The sequence below is a fragment of the Erythrolamprus reginae genome, chromosome 9 (genome assembly GCF_031021105.1).
Source record: "Erythrolamprus reginae isolate rEryReg1 chromosome 9, rEryReg1.hap1, whole genome shotgun sequence".
NCBI classification, from domain to species: domain Eukaryota; kingdom Metazoa; phylum Chordata; class Lepidosauria; order Squamata; family Dipsadidae; genus Erythrolamprus; species Erythrolamprus reginae.
In genome coordinates this window covers 32616566-32638521 of record NC_091958.1, presented here as the reverse complement: position 1 = coordinate 32638521, position 21956 = coordinate 32616566, and the positions used below count along the sequence as shown (strand labels likewise).

At 43.6% G+C, this 21956-nt stretch overlaps 1 protein-coding gene across 1 annotated transcript in view; it reads left to right on the top strand.

The window, feature by feature from the left end:
* Positions 1–476: 476 nt before the first annotated feature.
* The window catches only part of PPL (periplakin), a 122682-nt gene continuing 101202 nt past the window's right edge, over positions 477–21956 (top strand). The window contains exon 1 of the mRNA XM_070760717.1: positions 477–638. Coding sequence (XP_070616818.1) covers positions 577–638 — 62 coding nt within the window. The 5' untranslated portion in view covers positions 477–576. The remainder of the gene's footprint in view (positions 639–21956) is intronic.

Genomic DNA, 21956 nt, shown 5'->3' with positions numbered 1-21956 from the left:
GCCAACAGATCAGGAGGAAAGGGGAAAAGATTTCGCCTCTGGAAGTTAGAGGGAGAGAGGCAAGAGTAGGCTTCTGCCCCCCCCCCACTGCCCCCAAAGTTGGCTCTTGACCCTCCCTCCGTCTGCCCTCTCCTGCCCACGCGCCTGGGTGGCACCGGGGGTCGAGGGAAGCCCCGGCAGGAGCGGGCGATGCCTCAGCAAAGCGCCACCGCCGATTTTCCCCGCGGAGCCCAACCAGGCAGGGTTGTGCGCCGTCCCCGCCGAGGACGGGGAAGCTAGGTGAAAGCGCCACCTCTTCTGGGTGGGACCTGAGAGCTGCTTGGCCTGGGCGCAGCGCACCTCGCCTGCTCGCGCAGTGCCAACCAACACCAGCTCTCTTGCGCGCCCGCTGCACCGCGCCTCCAGTCGCCCGGCCGGATTTGGCCGCAAGCCCAGCCACCACCCCCTTTTTAAACCCCCAACCCTGGGCGGCTTGCTCCTCCGGCAACCCAAGAACCGGGCAATCTCACCCAGGACTAGCCCCGCCGGCCCGCGTTTTGCCACTGCAGCTGCCGGGTAGTTTGCGGAGAAAGCGCCATGCATTCGCTTTTCAAGAAGAGGAACCGAGGCAAATACAGCCCCACGGTGCAAAAGAAGAGGTGAGGGTCTTTCTCTCTCTGTCTCTGTCTCTGTCTCTGTCTGTCTCTCTCTCTCTCTCTCTCAAAAAAATCGATTCTTGGAGATAACGGGACGGGGTGCGAGCAGGTGGGCGAAAAGACGCGCCCCCTCCTCAATTTTCTTTTTTTCACTACTTTTTAAACGAGGCGAAACGTCTTCTCTTGCGGGCAGTTGTGCCTAATGGGACAAAGCGAAGGAATAATAAGCCAAAACAAAGCGCCCTCTGCACATGCTCTATCAGGCTCTGTTATTTGGTCTTCCTGCTCTCTGGTTACCAACAGCGTTTTTCTCGCCCTGGATCTGTGGTTCGGACTCCAAGCATTTCGGGTCGGGCGGGGGGGGGGTAGAGAAAGGGACCTTTTGACAAGGGACTCAAATGAAAATTCTCCTCCTGTCTGGTTTAACTGTGTGAAAGGCTTGGCTTGTGCAAATGTGGGACAGAGACGGCTGAAGGAGAGAGATTGGCTGATTGTGTTGAAGTGACCTCGAGAATCCGATCTGTTGGTTGATTCTGGTGACCAGCTTTTGTGTCAATAACATGAAAATCACTGAGTTTGCTAGACGTTTTTGGTTATTGTATTGTCTGAACGGAGCTGTCACCAGGTGTAAAGCACTTTTCTGACTTCAAGGGTGATGTGAACCCAACCAGTGGGGCTTATCAATAAACTAAAGTTAAACTAACCATTGGTTGCATCTATAGTATATTTCTGGGGGCTTGGATATTGTTTTTTGTGGCTTAATGCTGTAGGTGAGAACTAGTAGGGTAATAGTGCCTTACTCAAGCAATGATGATTAAGCAAACCATGGCTTATGAAAGGAGTGGACCTAGATTTCATGTACCCGAGGTTTATTTCAATGGTTGCTTGGGATGTCCCCAGACTGAGTGAATTCTCCCATGGCCTTTAAACCATCCACCTAAAGAGAAAGGAGCATCAGGTTTCAAGTTTTAATTTTCCCCCTCTGCAGCATAGTTCCCTCTGCACTTGGCACATTCCAGAATTTAATCTCTCTGGGTGTGGTTCCATCGCCCTCCCTCCCTCCTTCTCTCTTTCTCATCCTCTTCTCTCTGTTTTGGCATTAGCTCTGATCTTTTCCCTGGGCTTCTCCTTCTCCAGCCAAAGAAGAACGTGTCTTGATACGCCCAAAATTAAAAGGATAAGCAGCCCATCTTGACTTGGAAAATGGGGCTGGAATCTGGGAGGTGCCTTCTCCCCCCTCCCCCTCCAAAAAAATCCCCAGGCTATTGATCTACCCCATCTTCCCTGGTGCTGCTGGCTAGGGAGGATGGTGTTGACATTGAGAGCATTGGAGGCCACCAGCTGATGCAGAGGGGTTCTCATTCACCATGTCTAAATTTGGGGAGTCGTGTATATTTCCAAAACAAAGATTAAGAAAAGGGGACTCCCTCACCATCAGTGCGAGGAAAAGTGACAATTTTTATCAAGGTCTTTCCGTACACAAACTAGCCAGGAAGAATGTCTAGCCTGTTAGCTGAGGCCTATCCTCAGTTTTAAGAAGAAAGCAACAGGTGGCTTTCTAAATGATGCTGTAGACAGCAAGCTTCGCTGTGGGCTAGGCAGTTCAGGGCTATGGGAAGTGGATTCAGCGAAATCTGAGTATTGCAAATCCCCCTTTAAAAAATCCTGATATGAGCTACTCCAGCATGGGCAACCCCATCACCAGCTCTCTGCTGAAAGAAGAGTGTCACATTAATTGGATAATGATATTCTCTGAGCCTAGTACTGTAATTGATGGGCCATTTTTAAAGAATACATGTAGTTCAGGGTTGATCTCTGGGGTCCTTAGTGAAGCTTAGAGAGCACCAAGGAACCCATGGAATGGATATTTGCAAAGTTGGGCCCAACAAGGATCAATGGACATTCCATCCATATCTTCTAAAACCAAGGAACCCCCAAAACTTTACCCTTAAACTATCTACTGTTGACCTCACTCGATTCCTAAGAGGTGAATAAGGGGTGTGCATAAGTACACCAGCGTGCCTTCCGTCCCCTGTCCTAATGTTTCCCTCTTGTCAGTACCTATTTCATGTATATAAACAGTGTTATATCTATGCATACTATCAATACATACTTGACTAAATAAATAAATGAATGAATGAATGAATGAATGAATGAATAAATAAATAAATAAATAAAGAACTACTGCTCCCTGCCTCTTAAAGAAAAGAGAGTTAGAAAGAAGGTCATCCAGAAGGAAATAGGCATTCCTGGATAAGACAGAGCTCTAAACTCAACTGCAGGAAATATGACTTTAGTAACCAAGGAGTTGATACATAGAACTCACTACCTGACTCTGTATCACCTAACCTCCAAAACTTTACCCTTAGACTCTCCACTGTTGACCTCTCCTGATTCCAAATAGGTCAGGAAGGGGTATGCATAAGTGCACCAGAGTGCCTTCCGTCCCCTTTCCTAATGTTTCTCTCTTACTAGTATCATGTATATAAACAGAACCTGCAAGCAAAACATAAGAACAGCAAAAGCTCAACACGAACAGCACCTCTCAACAAAAATTAACGACAATAAAAAAAGCTTCTTCCACCACATAAACAACAAGAAAAAAATTAAGGAAACAGTCACCATACTAAAAAACAAAGATGGTAATGAAATCACCGACAGCAGAGACAAAGCACAGCTGCTCATTGCCTACTTTACATCAGTCTTCACACATAAAGGAACCACCAACCAACCAACTTACAACCTAACTGCAACTAACAGCCCGGGAACCGAACTCAACGCAGATAAAGCTACCATTAGGGACTACCTGCGGGAGCTCAACGAGTTCAAATCACCGGGACCTGACGGACTCCACCGCAGAGTCCTAAAAGAACTGGCAGACACCATAGCGGAACCTCTTCTCCTCATCTACCAAAAATCTTGGGCCACTGGAGACCTACCAGATGACTGGAAACGAGCGGACGTAGTTCCCATCCACAGAAAAGATAAAAAGGATGGATCCAAGCAACTACAGACCTATCAGCCTGACTTCAATACCTGGAAAAATACTGGAGAAAATAATAAAAAAACAGCTTTGCCACTACCTGGAAACAAACAAGATAATATCTAACAGCCAACACAGGTTTGTCAGAAACAAATCATGCCAAACCAATCTCCAATCCTTTTTCAAGACCATAACCAAACCAGTAGACCAGTGCAACACGGTGGACCTCATTTATTTAGACTTCAGCAAAGCTTTCAACAAAGTCGACCACTATCTCCTAATCAACAAATTAAAAAAAAGCAGGGTAGACTACAACACTTGCAGATGGATTAATAATTGGCTGACCAACCACACCCAACGAGTTGTCCTCAACTGTTCCAAATCCACATGGAAGAACGTAGGCAGTGGGGTACCACAGGGTTCTGTCCTGGGCCCTGTGCTCTTCAACATTTTCATCAACGACTTGGACGAGGGAATAGAAGGGCAACTGATCAAATTCGCAGATGACACCAAGCTGGCGGGGGTAGCCAATACCCTAGAAGACAGGCTAAAATTACAGAAAGACCTAGACAGACTAACACAGTGGGCCCATACCAACAAAATGATGTTTAACGAAGTCCTTCACCTAGGCAGAAAAAACCCTGGATACACATACAACCTGGGAGAAACCCCTCTTAGCAGTAGCGACTGTGAAAGAGACCTTGGAGTCTTGGTGGATAATCAACTAAACATGAGCCAACAATGTGCAGCAGCAGCTAAAAAAGCCAACACAATGCTAAACTGCTTCAACAGGGGAATACACTCCAAGACCAGGGAAATCTTAATACCACTCTACTACGCCCTGGTCCGACCACATCTGGAGTACTGTATTCAGTTCTGGTCACCACACTTCAAAAGAGACATTGAAACTCTGGAGAAGGTGCAAAAAAGAGCAACCAAGCTGATTAAGGGACTGGAAACCAAGACTTACGAAGAGAGACTGAGGGAACTGGGCCTGGATAGCCTAGAGAAAAGGAGGGCCAGAGCGGACATGATAGCAGTCTACAAGTATACGAGGGGATGTCACAGAGAGGAGGGGATCACTTTATTCTCCAGGGCACCAGAGGGCCAGACGAGGAACAACAGCTGGAAGCTGACCAAGGAGAGATTCAACACGGAGATAAGGAGGAACTTTCTAACGGTCAGAGCGATCAACCAATGGAACAACCTACCAGCAGACATTGTGAATTCCAACACTCTGGACATCTTTAAGAGAAGCTTGAACTGCCACTTGACTGGTGTACTATAGGGTTCCTGCTTGGGCAGGGGGTTGAACTTGATGGCCTTAATGGTCCCTTTCAACTCTAACAATAAATAAATAAACATTGTTATATCTTTGTATACTACCGATACATACTTTACAAAACAAACAAACAAACAAAAAAGAAATATAATTCATTTCCTAGATTTTGTACCTAAGATTTCCTCTTGCAATCAATCCAACTAAGAAATCTTTCTAAGAACATACTTATCTTAATTCTTGTTCAGGGCAATGCTTCTCAAGCTTGGCAACTTGAAGCTGAGTGGAATTAGATTTTTTTATATTAAAGGGTTTTAAATTGTTTTTAACTATTGGATTTGTACTGTTTTCTTGTTGTGAGCCACTCCGAATCTTCGGAGAGGGGCGGCATATAAATCTAAATAATAATAATAATAATAATAATAATAATAATAATAATAATAATAATAATAATAATAAATAAATAAATAAATAAATAAATAAATAGATTCATTCCCAGAATTCCAGAAGTTGAAGGGAATTCTGGAAGATGAAATCAACCCAGTTTAAAACTGCCAGGGTTGAGAAACATTGGTTTAAAGACTTTACAAGTTGCTCCATTTAATTTGTGAAGCACAACCTGTACTCTTCATCTTTTTTTGCATCCTAAGCCAATGCTTTGCCCCCCCCCCTTTTAAACATTTTTCTACTAAATCACAGAACGGCTGTGTTAAGAAGGAACCAAGAAAGAATTATCTGCAGCAGCGCTACGTAAAAGAAATAACCTTTTCCTATCATTCCTGAACATCCAACCGCCCTTTCTGTCACTAGCTAGCTTGATTCTTTTTATGCCAACAAGCAAACCTGCCAAGATGACTACGAAGCCCAAATCTTGCAACTTTAAGTTCTGTTTATAGAATCCACTTTTTTCTTCTCTTCCACTCTGGTGGCAGTTCCAAATTTCCACTAAGAGAGCTTCAGTTCTTACAAGCTTCTGGGAGAGCTTTTAGAACATCTTCCAGAAGAGCAACGAAGATGATAAAGGATCTGGAGGCTAAACCGTACGATGAATAATTAAGGAAAGTATATTGTCTACTAGTAGCTGGATACCCATGCTTCGCTACAAAACTATGTGATTGGGCTTAAAAAATTGACAGTTAAAGCTTGAAAATTAATGAATAGTTACTATCAGACTTGATACATTGACACTTAAAGATTGAAAATTTATGTAGAATGTGTAACTTCATAGCATCAGAGAATGTCAATATAAGGCAATTGGCAGTTGGAACAGAGTTCTTTTCAGATGGGGAGGAAGAGTAGAATGTCTAACTTCTTACCATCAGTGTGTTAATATAATACTATTTAAGAAATACTAATGATCTGAGCACCTAGAAGCCAAGATGAACATACGTGCCAATTTTTTAGTTTGTAGTCTTTACAGTTCTGGATATTTTGCGATGAGTGGAAGGTATTTGGCTTTTATATATAGATTGTCACAAAAACAATTAGGGGGGCACATGATAACTGTCTTCCAGTATCTGGGGGGAAATCACAGAGAAGAGGAGATTAACAAGGTATTCTCCAAAGCACCCAAGGGCAGGACAAGAAGTAATGGGTGGAATATCATTAAAGAGAGATCCAACATAGAACTAAGGAGAGGTTTCCGGTCAGTGAGGACAATTAAGCAATAGAGTGGCTTGCCTCCTGGAGTGCTTTATCCCTGGAGGTTTTCAGGAAGAGACTGGAAAACCCTTTGGTTGGGATGGGTTAGTGTGACTTTCCATCTTTCCACATATAAGATTCTTGTTGCTGATAACATATTTAGTAACTAAGTTGCAACTTTTCCTTCTCTTTCTCCGTCAAGCCTAAAAGGAAAACTTCTGGTTTCAGATGTATGTTTCTTTTCCACCCTGATTCGCCTCGAGAAGGGCAGCATAGAAACCTAATGAAAAAAAGAAACAAACAAGAATGTTCTGAATTCAGATAAAAATCTGATCCCAATATTTTATTTTGGCTTTATTACAGGGATGATTTTAAAAAACAACCCTATTTCAGATTTGGTTGTGAAGTGGGCAACTTGCAGAGGTGGGTTTGGATCGCTTTGGACCGGTTCGCCCAAGCTGGTAGTGACCCATTGGTGATGTCATGATGACATCACGGCACTGGTTCGGTCCCTGGGTGCCGCCATTTTTTTTTTAAAAAAATCACCATCTTGTTTTTACTCCCCCCCCCCCATTTTGGGGCACTGTGCCTACACGTACACGCAAAGCACGCACGTTCCCGTGTGGTGCAGGAAGAAGCAAACCAGCAGCGAGATACGTTAGAACCCATTCCTGATTGCTTGGTGCTGTAGATGTGGCTCCAGAAGGGTAGAGATTTAGACTTGGTCTTCTCCAAGAAGATTTTGGGCCTTTTTCAGAAGGAGGTGGATGTTCCCAACAAGTATCATGTTCTCATGATAGCAAATTTTGCCAAGCTATCATGAAGGGGATCCAAAATTCCTGGATGTTCTACCACTAGGATGTTCTACCACTCCATTGGAACATGATGACTTATAAATGCTATATATATTTATGTAAATGAATTCTTCAGAAGGCCTGTGCTATACACAATAAATAGGCTCTCCTCTGTTTTTTTTAAAAAAAATTACTGTGGTATTCAGTTTGACCCCCTTTGGACTATGGTAGTGGTCAGCAACCGGTGACTCTGAAGCCGTATGTGGCTCTTTCACTCCTCTGCTGTGGCTCCCTGTTGCTCAAAATATGTGTCAGGACTGCCAATGTTTGACACCCGTTGGCATGTGATTTATTGAGCTTTTTGCCCCCCCCCCCTGCCATCCCGGTAAGCTAATTATGGATAAATCCAAGAAAAGAAAAGTTTCAGAAGAAAAACAGAATGTTTAATTCAACTACATATGCTAGTTTTGTGGCCGCTCATGAAATAGTCCAACAATGAAAGAGTTTGTGGTTCCCGGTGTTTTCTGTCAGAAACAAGTCCAAATAACTCTTTGAGTGTTTAAGATTGCCGACTCCTTGACTATGGGAACATGGTTCTCTGTCTCATTGTATACTACAATGAATGAGCAACCAAGATCTCTCTGAATTGAATTATGCCAAAATGTTTGGTTCTTCCTGGTTTTGAGTTGCCACTGGCCAGATTTCCTTCAAGGTACATTCCTCTGAGTCAAGTGTCAAAACCAAAACCAAGATTTGCTGAGATCTTGACTGGAGGCCGGACTTCTAGTTTGCAGTTTTATGAGGAACAACCCCGAAGGAAATAAAAGAGTGTGGAAGATATAGAGGTGTCTGCAGGCTATGGCAAAGATGGAAACCAAAATTATGGGATTGACGTTCCACACATTAAAAAACAAGCCAAAAGCTTCAGTCCAAACACCCAACATTTTTATCGACTCCTTGACACGCTGGCCAAACTATCGCTCCATATTTGGTCATGGACCACAAATAAGTGTTGATTGAAATATTGTATCTTCTAATTTAGGGATCACCAAACTTGGCAACTTTAAGACCCCACAGGGGTCAGCCTTCTCTGGGTCCCGTAGACTAAGCAATGTTGGCTGGCGGACCCATGGGGAGGATTTTCTCTGTGGTGGCACCAGCTCTTTGGAACCAACTACCCCCGAGGTCCGTACTGCCCCAACTCTACTAGCCTTCAGAAAAGAGTTGAAGACCTGGCTCTGCCAACAGACCTGGGGGCCATGAGAATTAACAGCTTATCTCCGGTCAAACATCATTTGACTGGTATGCATGATGGTATGAAGGTATTGATTGAATCCAGGGTTCCTTTTTTATTTAATATAAGGGTTTTGGGTGTTTATTAAGGGTTTTATATTGAGGAGTTTTATCATTATAAATGCTAGAATTTGACTTTTTATTGTATAGTTTTTATGGTTGTGAGTCCTGCAGAATTGGGTGGCATATAAGTCAAATACATAAATAATAAATAAGACTTATAGACTTCAACTCCCAGAATTCCCCAGCAAGTCTTTCTCCATGCTGGCTAGGGAATTCTGGGAGTTGCAGTCCACAAGTCTTAAAGTCATCGAGCTTGGAGACCACCTGCTCTAATTTCACCCCATTTTAGAGCATTAGAGCAGGTAGATATAGAAATAGACTAGCAGGAATTTCTTTTAGAATTTTTTTTGGAGGTGGGTGGGATTTTCAGTTCAATTTCCTTCCCCAGGCAAAGCCATCCCACAGTTTTTTTTCATCATGTAGTTTTATCTCTATTCATTATAGTTATAGGTTTTGGGGCTATGGGAGAAAACTCTGTTTAATCACTCTTTATTCTGTAAACGGGATAAATAAATCAGGACTTTGTATATTATCTGGACTCAATCAATCTGTATTTGGGGCTGCAGGTAGTCCTTGACATACGATCCCAATTGTGACCAGAACTCATTTGAACTCATTTTATGACCATCTCCCCCCCATCCTTTAAAGCAGTGGTTCTCAACATAGGGGTTGGGACTCCTTTGAGGGTTGAATGACCATTTCACAGGGGTCGCCTAAGACCCTGGAGGGAAAACACAAATTTCCCATGGTGTTAGGTACTAAAGCTTCTATTCTGGCCTCTCAGTACATGTTTTTACAATCTGACCAATCAAGCGTTTACAGTGGGGGCGTCCCTCTGACCTTTCTGCCAATCAGCTTAAATCTCTGTTGGGAGAATTGGTGCTAGACTTATGGTTGGGGGTCACCACAATACGAGGAACTGTACTGAGGGGTCGCAGCATTAGAAAGGTTGAGAACTACTGTTTTTAAAGCAAATCAGGCATTTCTTAAGCGGATTGAATGTTTCCAATTTTTTGGGATTTTTGCCAGTAGCCAGCAAAAAACTTCACAATTCACATGATTACAGGACAGCTTGAAACTGGTTGTAAATGCGAGCTGGAGTTGCCAAGTGCTTACATTGCAAACCTGTGTATTCAGGGATGGCGCAATGTCATCTGTGTGAACACAAGATGCCAATCTCTTTCTCCAAAGCCATCGTAACTTTTAACCATCGTGAAACTTACAGTCATAAGAAGAGGACTAACTGTGTTCCAATGTTTGGATGGGGGGGATTGCAAAAGAGTTTTTTGTAAAATCCCTCTTATAAAAGGCTGAATTTGGATGGCGGGACTGCATTCAAAAGTATCTGTAAATATTGTATCCATTCTTTAGTATGTTGGATAAACATTTGGGGAAATCATTTGCATGAGGATTACAAATGTCACAGCTGATTTCCATAAAGAGATGCAGAACTGAGATAACAAACAGGTGGTAAATGTCTATTCTCCATCATCCAGGTCCAGAGTTGTCCCAAAGGCACTTTTTTTAAGGCAACTGGACTTATTTTTTTTTCTTTGAAGACATTTCACTTCTCATCCAAGAAGCTCTGACTGGCTGGTGGGGTATGTTCCCATTTTATTTAAAGTAGATTCTGCCCCATTTCCCCGCCTCTTTCAGCCCACCGATTCATCATGAAGCAAAGAGTGAAGCAAGCTGAATAGGAATTTATTTCTGTAAATGGCTTATTCCCACATAAATCATGCTTCAAAGACATTTTAAAGACATTTAAAAAGAAAACCAGAAAGTCCAGTCGCCTCCTGGAAAAGCACCTTTAGGGCAACCATGACCCGGATGACCGAGAATCTCTGCAGACATTTAGCTGTACAATTTGGGATGAAGGCCCTTTGGATGGTGTGGGAGTTAGGGATGCATTTCCAGAGGAAAAGACATCGCAGGCTGCAGGAACCCTTTGCACCATTCAGGTGACTCTGAGGACACAAATAAACTTCCAAGTTCTTCCACAACCCCCTAAAAGGATGCAAATGACCAGCTGCCTGCAAGGAGTATAAATCCTTCTATTTCACCACCATCCAGTCAGAGTTGAGGAAGCTTATTAGATGAGAAGCAAAATGTCTTCAAAGAGGGAAAATCCCCGAAAGTCCACTTGCCTCTTGAAAAAAGCATATTTGGGATGAACAGATGGTACGGCCCACACCTCAACCAACAAATGATTCGGGGACTGTCCTGGGACAGGCAGAGCTGTTTATAATATTTGCATTTCTTCAATACAAAACAGGTGTTGGAAGTTGGGCCAACTGTTTTTCGCCGAAAACCGTCTAGGGGCAATTTGTGGTGCTATTCACTGAGAAAGTTTTCATCCCTCTCCTGCAAGGAGAAGGTGGTTTCTTAATTGGAAAACAGCGTATTTTTTAAAAATGAAAATCTGTGAATTTGCTGGTTATGGTTTTGACGATGAGGATAGATGATAAAAATAAACATAGCAGGATGTGATTGTGTACTTCTGTACTTATAACATAAGTCATGAATACCTCTAAGAAGGTCTATCATGACTTCAAACAGTGTGTGTGGATGTGTGTGTATTCCTCTACCTATGACAGGTTGCTTAATGACCATTTGAAGTTATGGTAGCCTTCCTAGAGGTATCCATGACTCGTTTAGGAAGTTATGTGTAGCATTTGAAGTTATGATGGCCACGCACACACACATACTGTATACCACAATCCCATGACCCTCACATTTACATTCACACGCACACACACACATGAAGCCTGTTTATTTATTCATTGAAGAGCTTGATGTTTTAAATCCTCCCCGTATATGCAGAAAAAAATACTTTGCAGATGATTGGGACAAATTAGACATTAAGTAACCCACCTTGCTTGTCACTGTCTTCTGATAGTAAAAATTGGATTTATTTGTTGTCTGTGAACTGGATTGGCAAGAGAAGGGAGTTGGACATATCCAAAAAGCAGTAGCTACAAACAGATTTTGCTGTTCCTAAAAAGTTGCCTCTCCCCCCTCCCCCTCCGGCCTTCTTCTGATTGGGTTCAAAACCTTCTTGAATGCCAGCGTTTCATAAATATGATCTACTGGCTAAACCACAACTCAATGAATTCACAATCACCGCCTTCTATTAACTGTGCATTATCAACCACAGTGCTTTATTTTTGGAGTATAAGATGCTCCTTAGTGTTGGGGGAGGAAAATAGGGGGGAAATCTACCTACCGGGTGTTCATCTGACTAGTGCCTTAGTCTGGTCGGCTTCAGCACATTCTTTTATCCCCTGGTTAGGGCTTAAAAAAAAACTTATTCGGAGGGAATAGCAATGAAAAAATTCAGCAAACTGGGAAGATCATTAGTGTTGGGGGGGGAAAAGCTTTTTAAAAAGGCTTCATTTGGAGTACAAGACGCACCCAAATTTTCAGCCTCTTTTAAGGGAGGAAAAAGTGTGTCTTATATTCCGAAAAATACAGTATGTGTCAAGTATAAAAACTCCACGTTTTCCTTTATTATGTCAATCAGGTCTGTACATGTTAGGGTAGTGCTAGGTTTCCATGTATATACAACCTGAAGTGTGAGAGCGGCAAAGTTAGGTTTCTAATTTAAGAGCTGGCTATGTTTCTAAGAACCACTGACTAACAATGAATTAAACTATACTTTATCAAACTCACAAAGTCTTTGGTCCTAAGATTGCAGAATATGTTGTTATTGCCTTTGAATCGATTGAGTGGTTGTGACATATGTGACAGGAACTGACCAACTGGCTGATTGCTGGGTTTGGTGTTAGGTATTGTGAGAGAAAAGCTTGGCCAAAGTTACCCAAGTGGCTTTCATGCCTAATGCAGGACTTGAACTCCAGCTTTCGGCTATTAAGATTGTTAATTATTAAAGTAATGGCTATAATATGTTTTGATTTTTTTCTTTTCTTTTTTTGCTATTGTCTTTATTATGATGATTTAAAAACACACATGATTTTAGAGAAAAATTTAGGATTGTTAAATGTTATGAATCAGGAAGAGGGAATGGGCAAGTGATGTGAGCTAAGGATTGCTAATTGGGTTTGGTGTAAAATTTAGAAAATTCAGAATTAGTGAATATATACTGTACCATCAAGAGACAGTGAGTAACAAATTAAACCCGCCCCCACCCCCAGAGCCACACTGGCACAGTGGTTAGACTGCAGTACTGTAGGCTACTTCTGCTGCCCACCAGCTGATTGCAATTGGGCAGTTCGAATTTCAGCAGGCTCAAGGTCGACTTAACCCTTCCATCCTTCTGAGGTGAGTAAAATGAGAACCCAGATTGTTGGGGGCAAGAGGTTGACTCTGTAAATTGCTTAGAGAAGGCTGTAAAAGTGCTGTGAAACTGTATATAAGTCTGCTATTTTTGTGTTGTGGTGTCCAGCATTAGATGAGGTATTCCAACTGTGGTCTCACCAGTCACTACTGAACCAAATTGGTTCTGTGGGTTTCCATGACTTGTTCAACTAGACAATAACTTCAGAATTTTCTCTCCATTGTACGCTAAGATAGCAATAGCACTTAGATTTATATGCCACTTCGCAGTGTTTTGCAGCCCTCTCTAAGCACTTTACAGAATCAGCCCTTTGGCTCCAACAATCTAGGTCCTCATTTTACCCACCTCGGAAGGACAGGAGGCTGAGTCCACCTTCAGCCTGGTGAGATTCAAACTGCCAAATTACAATCAGCTGGCAGGCAGCAGAAGTAGCCTACAGTACTGCAGTCTAACCACTGTGCCAGTGTGGCTCTGGATGGGGGGGGGTTCATTTGTTACTCACTGTGTCTTGGGTTACCACCAGCTGGATGCTTATGCCCAGGTGTGGGCTACTGCCCAGATGTGGGGAACAAAAGTGGGGTAGCGAAAATAGAGCTCCACCCCAAAACACCCAATTTGCACTGAAAAACGTTGAAAGAAAATGCAGGACGTCCTGCATAAGCCACGTCCATAGTGTGGTAGTAAACATTTTGGTAGCCCTTCCCTGCTTATGCCACAGTCATCTTTTCATTCATAGCCTAATTTATTTTGAGAGTGGGGCAAAACCACTGAACTTGCTGTATTAATTAATAATGTAGAATTAATAATATAGGTAGTCCTTGATGGATGGCCATTCGTTCCACAACTCTTTGAAACTTCAATGGCACTAAATGAATGGTGGTCGTGACCAGGGCTCAGATTTTTGGCTGTTGAAGCAGCCTTTGGCCACTTGATTGCAGAGAAATACTGCAATGGTTGTAATTGACAGGTTTGCCCATAAATCACTTTTTTCAATGTCCTTGTAACTTCGAACTTTGCTAAATATATGGTGGTATGACAAGGACTACCTGTATAACAGGTGCTTTTCTTTCTGCTGCCTACTCACCCCTCCCTCATTCTTTCCTCTGCCTCTCCCTTTCTTTCTAGTCTTCCTTCCTTCATCAGCTTTTTTTCTCCTTCCTTCCTTCTTTCCCTCCCTCCCTCCTGCTCACCCTCCCTCCCTCCCTTCCTTCCTTCCTCTGCCTCTCCCTTTCTTCCTAGTTTTCCTTCCTTCATCAGCTTTTTTCTCCTTCCTTCCATCCATCATTCCTTCCTTCCTTCCTTTCCTTCCTTCCTTCCTTCTTTCCTTCCTTCCTTCCTTTCCTTTCCTTTCCTTCCCTTCCTTCCTTCCTTCCCTCCCTCTCTCCCTCCTGCCCTCCCTCCCTCCCTTCCTTCCTCTGTCTCTCCCTTTCTTCCTAGTCTTCCTTCCTTCATCAGCATTCTTTCTACTTCCTTCCTTCCTTCCTTCCTTCCATCCATCCTTCCCTTCCCTTCTTCCCTTCCTTCCTTCCTTCTTTCCTTCCTTCCTTCCCTTCCTTCCTTCCTTCCCTTCCTTCCTTTTCTTCCTTCCTTCCTTCCATCCTTCCTTCCCTTCCTTCCCTCCCTCCCTTCCTCTGTCTCTCCCTTTCTTCCTAGTCTTCCTTCCTTCATCAGCTTTTTTCTCCTTCCTTCCTTCCTTCCCTCCCTTCCTTTTCTTCCTTCCTTCCATCCTTCCTTCCTTCCCTTCCTTCCTTCCCTCCCTCCCTCCCTTCCTCTGTCTCTCCCTTTCTTCCTAGTCTTCCTTCCTTCATCAGCTTTTTTCTCCTTCCCTCCTTCCTTCCTTCCTTCCACCATTCCTTCCCTTCCTTCCTTCCCTTCCTACCTTCCTTCCTTTCCTTCCTTCCCTCCCTCCCTCCTGCCCACCCTTCCTTGCTTCCTCTGCCTCTCTCTTTCTTCCTAGTCTTCCTTCCTTCAGCTTTTTTCTCCTTCCTTCCCTTCCTTCCCTTCCTTCCTTCCTTTTTCCCCTCCCTCTCTCCTTCCTGCCCACCCTCCCTCCCCCTTCCTTCCTTCCTTCCTGTCTCTCCCTTTCTTCCTAGTCTTCCTTCCTTTGTCATCTTTTTTTCTCCTTCCTTCCCTTCCTTCCTTCCTTCCTTCTTTCCTTCTTTCCCTCCCTCCCTCCCTCCTACCTGCCCACCCTCCCTTCCTCCCTCCCTTCCTTCATCTGGCTCTCCCTTTCTTCCTAGTCTTCCTTCCTTCTTCAGCTTTTTTTCTCCTTCCCTCCTTCCTCCTTCCTTCCCTCCTTCCTTCCTCCTTCCTTTCCTTCCTTCCTTTCCCTCCTGCCCACCCTTCCTTGCTTCCTCTGCCTCTCTCTTTCTTCCTAGTCTTCCTTCCTTCAGCTTTTTCTCCTTCCTTCCCTCCTTTCTTTCTTTCTTTCTTTCTTTCTTCCTTCCTTCCCTTCCTTCCTTCCTTCCTTCCTCTGTCTCTCCCTTTCTTCCTAGTCTTCCTTCCTTCATCAGCTTTTTTCTCCTTCCTTTCCTTCCTTCCCTTCCTTCCCTTTTTTCCCTCCCTCTCTCCTTCCTGCCCACCCTCCCTCCCCCTTCCTTCTTTCCTTCCTTCCTTCCTTCCTGTCTCTCCCTTTCTTCCTAGTCTTCCTTCCTTCGTCAGCTTTTTTTCTCCTTCCTTCCTTCCTTCCCTTCCTTCCTTCCTTCCTTCCTTCTTTCCTTCTTTCCCTCCCTCCCTCCCTCCTACCTGCCCACCCACCCTCCCTTCCTCCCTTCCTTCATCTGGCTCTCCCTTTCTTCCTAGTCTTCCTTCCTTCATCAGCTTTTTTTCTCCTTCCCTCCTTCCTTCCCTCCTTCCTTCCTCCTTCCTTCCTCCTTCCTTTCCTTCCTTCCTTCCATCCATCCATCCTTCCTTCCATCCTTTCTTCCTTCCCTCCCTCCCTCCTGCCCACCCTCCCTTCCTTCCTCCCCATTTTGCCGAGGTGACTCTTTCTCCCAGAAATACCAAAAAGGAATTGAAATCTGGAGTGAAATGCCAGTTCTGTGTCACTGAAAGGAGGTGTGTCCTTTCCAGTAAATACATTGTTGGGTCTTCCCTTCACTTCCACGCTTCGAGAGTGCAATGCTCACGGATGGCTTTGCCTCTAAGCAACAGGCGTGTTTCTTAAAGAAGTCTGATGAAAGATCTCAAGAGTCAGATGTTTGGGGTGATGTCCTGCCTGGTTTATCCAGCTTTGGCCTCTCCCTAATCAAGGACTTACCTGACAGGACGTGTAGGCAGTCAGTTACCCTGCTTTTTTTTTTTTTTTCAAAATTCAAGTCATAAATCATCTTATTGCAAGAAAGCTGTAATTGAAATCTGGCTGAACACCTTCCACCTTGTTGAATACGAGAGAAGCTACTCCTCTTCAAGCTGGATATTCAGGGTAGAAAAATGAAGAGAAACCTGCTTGGGATAACTGGGGGGGGGGGGAGCCAAATTTAATTTCTCAACCATGGCTTGGGGCACGGAAACCTTCCAAGATGATAATTAGTTTGCCTAGTACACCATGGAAGAAAAATAGGATGGGAAAAACATTGTGCTGTGCATTTAGCTCTACAGCAAAGAAGGTTTTTGGAACACCAGAAGGATTTGTCTGCTGTCTTCAATAGCAATAGCAATAGCATTTAGAATTATATACCGCTTTGTAGTGCTTTTACAGCCCTCTCTAAGTGGTTTACAGAATTGGCATATTGTCCCCAACAATCTGGGTCCCCATTTTACTCACCTCGGAAAGATGGAAGACTGAGTCAACCTTGAGCCAGTGGTGAGATGGGCCAGTGGTGCACTTTAACCACTGCACCACCCTGGCTTCAACTTGAGATAATCCTGCTATGGATGAACTGCCACTCCAATTGTCCCCAAAGCCTGTTGGGAGTTGTAGTTTAGCCAGGGGTGTCGAGCTCAAGGCCTGGGGGCCTGATCCAAGCCACAGGTGCTTTGATCTGTCCAATGGGCCACCCTGAAAATGGCAAAGAACTGGCCCACAGTACCTTTGCCATTGAAAATGCAGCCCTCCAAGCATCATTTTCACTAGCAGAGGGTTGCAGGAGGCCATTTCAGCTGAAAACGGAGCTTGCAAGGCTACAGGCAGCACTCTCAAACACCATTTTCACTAGCAGAGGGCTGCAGGAAGCTACCACTTTTCTGGCAGAGTACTCGGGCCACTACAGGGGAGGGACCCACCCCGAGATCCAAACCGGGAGGGACCCACCCCGAGGTCAAACACAATGTTGATGCATAAGTGGGTCCCTCCCGGTTCGGACTGTTTCGCCTGAACCAATAGCAATCCACTGGTGACGTTACTGACCCAGTTTGGTTGGTGCTGGTCTGTGGGCACAACCGGGTTTTTTTGGGGGGCGGAGGGTTGGTGTTTTTTAAAAAATTGTATTTTTTCCTTTGTTGTTTTGTTTTCCACGTGCAGATCTGGTTCCCTGTGTGCTTGGAAGTAGGCTCACCCTCCCTCTCCTGGGTTTATACGGACCTTTATCGCTTCTTCCGAAGCACAGCTGATCAGCTGTTTTTCATGCCAATTTCTTTGTTAGCAACAGGAACGGCTTGAATTCAACTACTGAGCATGCTCTGCAGCTAATTTGCATGAGGGTAGCAATTTTGCGCACGTGCAAATATGCACTTCTGTCACGATGCAAACCAGTGATGAAGATAAGTAGAACCCACCCCTGTCTTGATGTGGCCCTCAATGAAATAGAGTTGTTCGGAAACTTTAGATTGTGCAGAATGCGGCCACGAGAGCAATTCAAAGTGTTAGTTATGACCCATAAAGCCCTACATGGCATTGGACCAGAATACCTCCAGGACCGTCTTCTGCAGCACGAATCCCAGCGGCTGATTAGGTCCCACAGAGTTGACCTTCTCCGGGTCCCATCGACTAAGCAATGTCGTCTGGTGAGACCCAGGGAAAGAGCCTTCTCTGTGGTGGCCCCAGCCCTCTGGAACCAACTTTCCCTGGAGATCAGAACTGCCCCCATCCTCCTTGCCTTTTGTAAGTTTTTGAAAACTCACTTTTGCCGCCAGGCATGGGGAAATTGACACCTCCCCTAACTACTGCTTTATGTATGGTTTGATTGGGTTGTGTGATTATTTTATTAATAAGGGTTTTTAAATTGTATTTTTAAATATTGGATTTGTACAATGTTTGTTATTGTTGTGAGCTGCCCCAAGTTCTCAGAAATGGGTGGCATACAAATCTAATAAATTATTCTTATTCTTATTCTTATTCTCCTGATGTAGGCTGTTTCCTTCAAGACACAACCACCAGATGGTTAGTAAAGTCTGTTGTGAACCCAGACAGGTGTGGTTCAGCCAAGAAATTATGGTTTATCAAAGTCTGAGTGCATTGCCAATCTGAAATAGGTCAGGTCAAGTCATAGGCATTTCAAGGAGTCTAGGAACACTACTTTATTGTAGAAGGATATACAGCAATAACAATCTTGAAAACCTCTCCATGTCCACAAGGGGTGATATGTTTATTTTATTTTATTTTATTATTTGTTTGTTGGTTTTGTCAAATATGTATCGGTGGCATACAAAGATATAATATCTATATACATGATCCTAGTAAGAGAGAAATATTAGGACAGGGCATGGAAGGCACACTGGTGGACTTATGCACGCCCCTTACTGACCTCTTAGGAATTGGGAGAGGTCAGTAGTGGATAGTCTAAGGGTAAAATTTGGGAGGTTAGGTGATGATGCCTCAGAGTCCAGTAGTGAGTTCCATGCATCAACTACTTGGTTACTAAAGTCGTATTTCCTGCAGCCGAGTTTAGAACAGTTTACTTTAATGCCAGCAGTGTTCCAATATTTGAGGGGCTGCCACAAAGAAGAGTGGGTCAGACTATTCTCCAAAGCACCTGGAGGTAAGACGAAGAGGCAGTGGATAGAGACGGATCAAAGAAATAATCAACCTAAAACTTAGGAGAAATTTTCCTGACATCGACATCAAGTAGAACGGCTTGCCTCCAGAAGCTGTGAGTGCTCCATTATTGGAGATGTTTCAGAAGAGAGTGGACAACCATTTGTTTAAAATGGTCTCAGGCAGGGGTGAAATTTAAGTAGTTTGGTGAACCGGCAAATGCCACCCCTGGCTGGCCCCAGAGTGGGGAAGGAGTGGGGATTTCGCAGTATCCTTCCCAGGGAAGGGTCCCTCTTCGCCAGTGCTACCATACCAGCTGTAACCCACTACTGATCCTTCCCCTGGAAAGGGGAGGGAGTGGGGATTTTGCAGTATCCTCCCTCTTCCCCTCCCTCCAAGCCATGCCTACAGACAGAGGTGGGCTGCTCCTGGAACAGCTAATTGTGCACATCTCTGCGGCTCTGGAACATAAGTGCGGATCAAGAGAAATTATGCTTCCTGCACCTGTGCAGATAGCAAAATCATGTACAGGGACACCAATGGTGGTCTCCTACAGGTACGGTCAGGTACGCACTACCGGAAGCAAAATTTTGGTCAGGTACAAAGTACCGGTAGCAAAATTTTGATTTTTTTTTTCCTTTTTTTCCTTCTGGGCTCTGGGTATGTTTTTCCTATCACAGTAAATGAAGTTGAATGTGTATAATTTTAGAAGAGCTGTGCATGTGTATGTGTGTGTACATACAGTTTATACATAATAGATAATGTATATTTTTGTGTGCCTGCATGTAATATGTATGTACACATATGGCATATATACATAGAATTAAAGAGTATATTTTGTATGTTCAGTGATAGTAAATAGAGAGGGAAATTGTATCTCTTTGAAACAAGGAGAGGCCAGGCACCCTAACCTAAACCCTTGACGTGAGTGACGTCAAGTTGGCCGCCTTTAAGCCAGTCACATGACTTTTAAGCCACCCCCTGGTCACATGGCCGGCAAGCCACACCCTCAAAATAAGCCACGCCCATAGTGTGGTAGTTAAAAAATGTGTAGCCCTTCACTGAGGGACGTGCATGCAGGGAAGCAAAAAACCTAGCTGAAGCATGCCTGCACGCACGTCTCTGTGCGTGATTTTGCTACCTGCACAGAGGCAGGAAACATAATTGCGCTTGATCCCGCACTTGTGTTCCAGAGCCATGGAGCTGCGCACAATTAGTTTTTCCGGCAGCAGGTCACCTCTGCCCACAGAACCGGTAGTCAAAAAATTAGGATTTCACCACTTGTTTAAGTTCTCCTGCTTGAGCTGGGTGGTGGGGGGGGGATTGGACTGGAAGACTTTCACAAACTTCTTTCCAACTCTGTATTCTGTTTAGTTTCTCTATGTCCCATAGAGCAAACCAATATGAATTATCCACGTGTCTACTAAGAGTTAAGCTTGACTTGAGACATTTATGTTTCTCTAAATATCCTCTTATTTTTTCCACCACATTCTGCCATGTAAACAAGTATTCTTTTCCTATTTACATACAGGACAATCTTAAATTTGTTATACCTAGACTCATTTTAACTCTGAAAGGTACAAACTGGTCCATTGCTACCAGCATGTAGGCAGATCAAAAATTTTCAAGCCCCTTTCATTAGAGAATATATTTAAATTCTTTTTTTTTCATAGATGAGAAAATTGAACCACACTTTGAGGCTGAAGTTGCTATCTCTGTTTTGCAGAGGAAAGTTTAAAAGGTTCTCAAATTGGACTTCCCTAGAAGAATTATGATAAACTGGGATGAGAGGGTTCCCAGTTAAGAATGAGGAGGGACATTCTTAATAAGCCAATACATAGCAGTGTTCCAATATCCGAGGGGCTGTCACAGAGAGGAGGGTGTCAAGCTATTCTCCAAAGCACCTGAAGGCCAGACAAGGAATAATGAATAGAAGCTGATTAGGAAATATTTTCTGGATATATAATAATAATAATAATAATAATAATAATAATAATAATAATAATATTTCCAGGAAACCTGGAAATAAGGAGGATCTTTCTGACAGTGAGGACAATCAACCATTGGAACAGAAGTTGCCTTTGAAAGTTGTGGGAGCTTCATCACTGGAAGCTTTCAAGAAGTGACAGGACTGCCATCTGTCAGAAATGGTGTAGGATTTCCTGCTTGGGTTAGACTAGATGACCTATAAGGTCCCTTCCAACTCTGTTAAACAATCTGTTAAAGGCATCAAAACCACTGTCCATTGTAGTTGATTACTGTGCCAGAAAGTTTGAGATTCTCCCTGTTGTATAGATTAACATGTAAGGGTTGCAAGCCAAGGTGTGACTTGTTTTTTCCAACAAACAACCTTTTCTGCTTTGGGTCAAGGAAAATCAATGAAAGAACAGGAAAACAGAATTGACAGACAGTTGTTAGGTTTTTTTGCAACTCTTCCTTTTTATGTGTCATTGTCCTAACTCTGTTTAATTTGAGCAGTCTTAGAAATTCAATCCTTCCACAGGATGCCAGTCATATTCTAGGTTTGAGTGATGTGTTCCTGGAAAACTCCTGCTTGACATTTGATAGGGCTGGATGCATGAAGGAGTTGTTTTAATTCTAAGCATCCCTTATTGTTTTTGTTATTGAGGGTTATGAAATGAACCTAGGACAACCAGCTGGTGATTATTATAAAAATTAGTTTTAAACCTGAGTAAAGAAGAAAGTACAGTATTAGAAATTTAAACTGAGTATGCCTTAAATCCTGGGTATAAGAAGAAAGGAGAAGACTCAGATATTCAAGAGAGGGATCAAATTATTCTCCAAATCATAGAAGGGCAGGACATGAAACAATGGATGGAAACTAATCAAAGCGAGAAACGACCTGGAATTAATGAGAAACTTCCTAACAGTGAGGACAATCGTGGGCACTGCTCCATCACTGGAGGTTTTTAAAAAGAGACTGGACATGCACTTGTCTGAGATGGTATAAGGCAGTGATGGCAAATCTTTTTTTCCTCGGGTGCCCGCGTGTTTTACCCTCCCCAGGCTCCAATGGCTTCTCTGGAACCAGGGGAG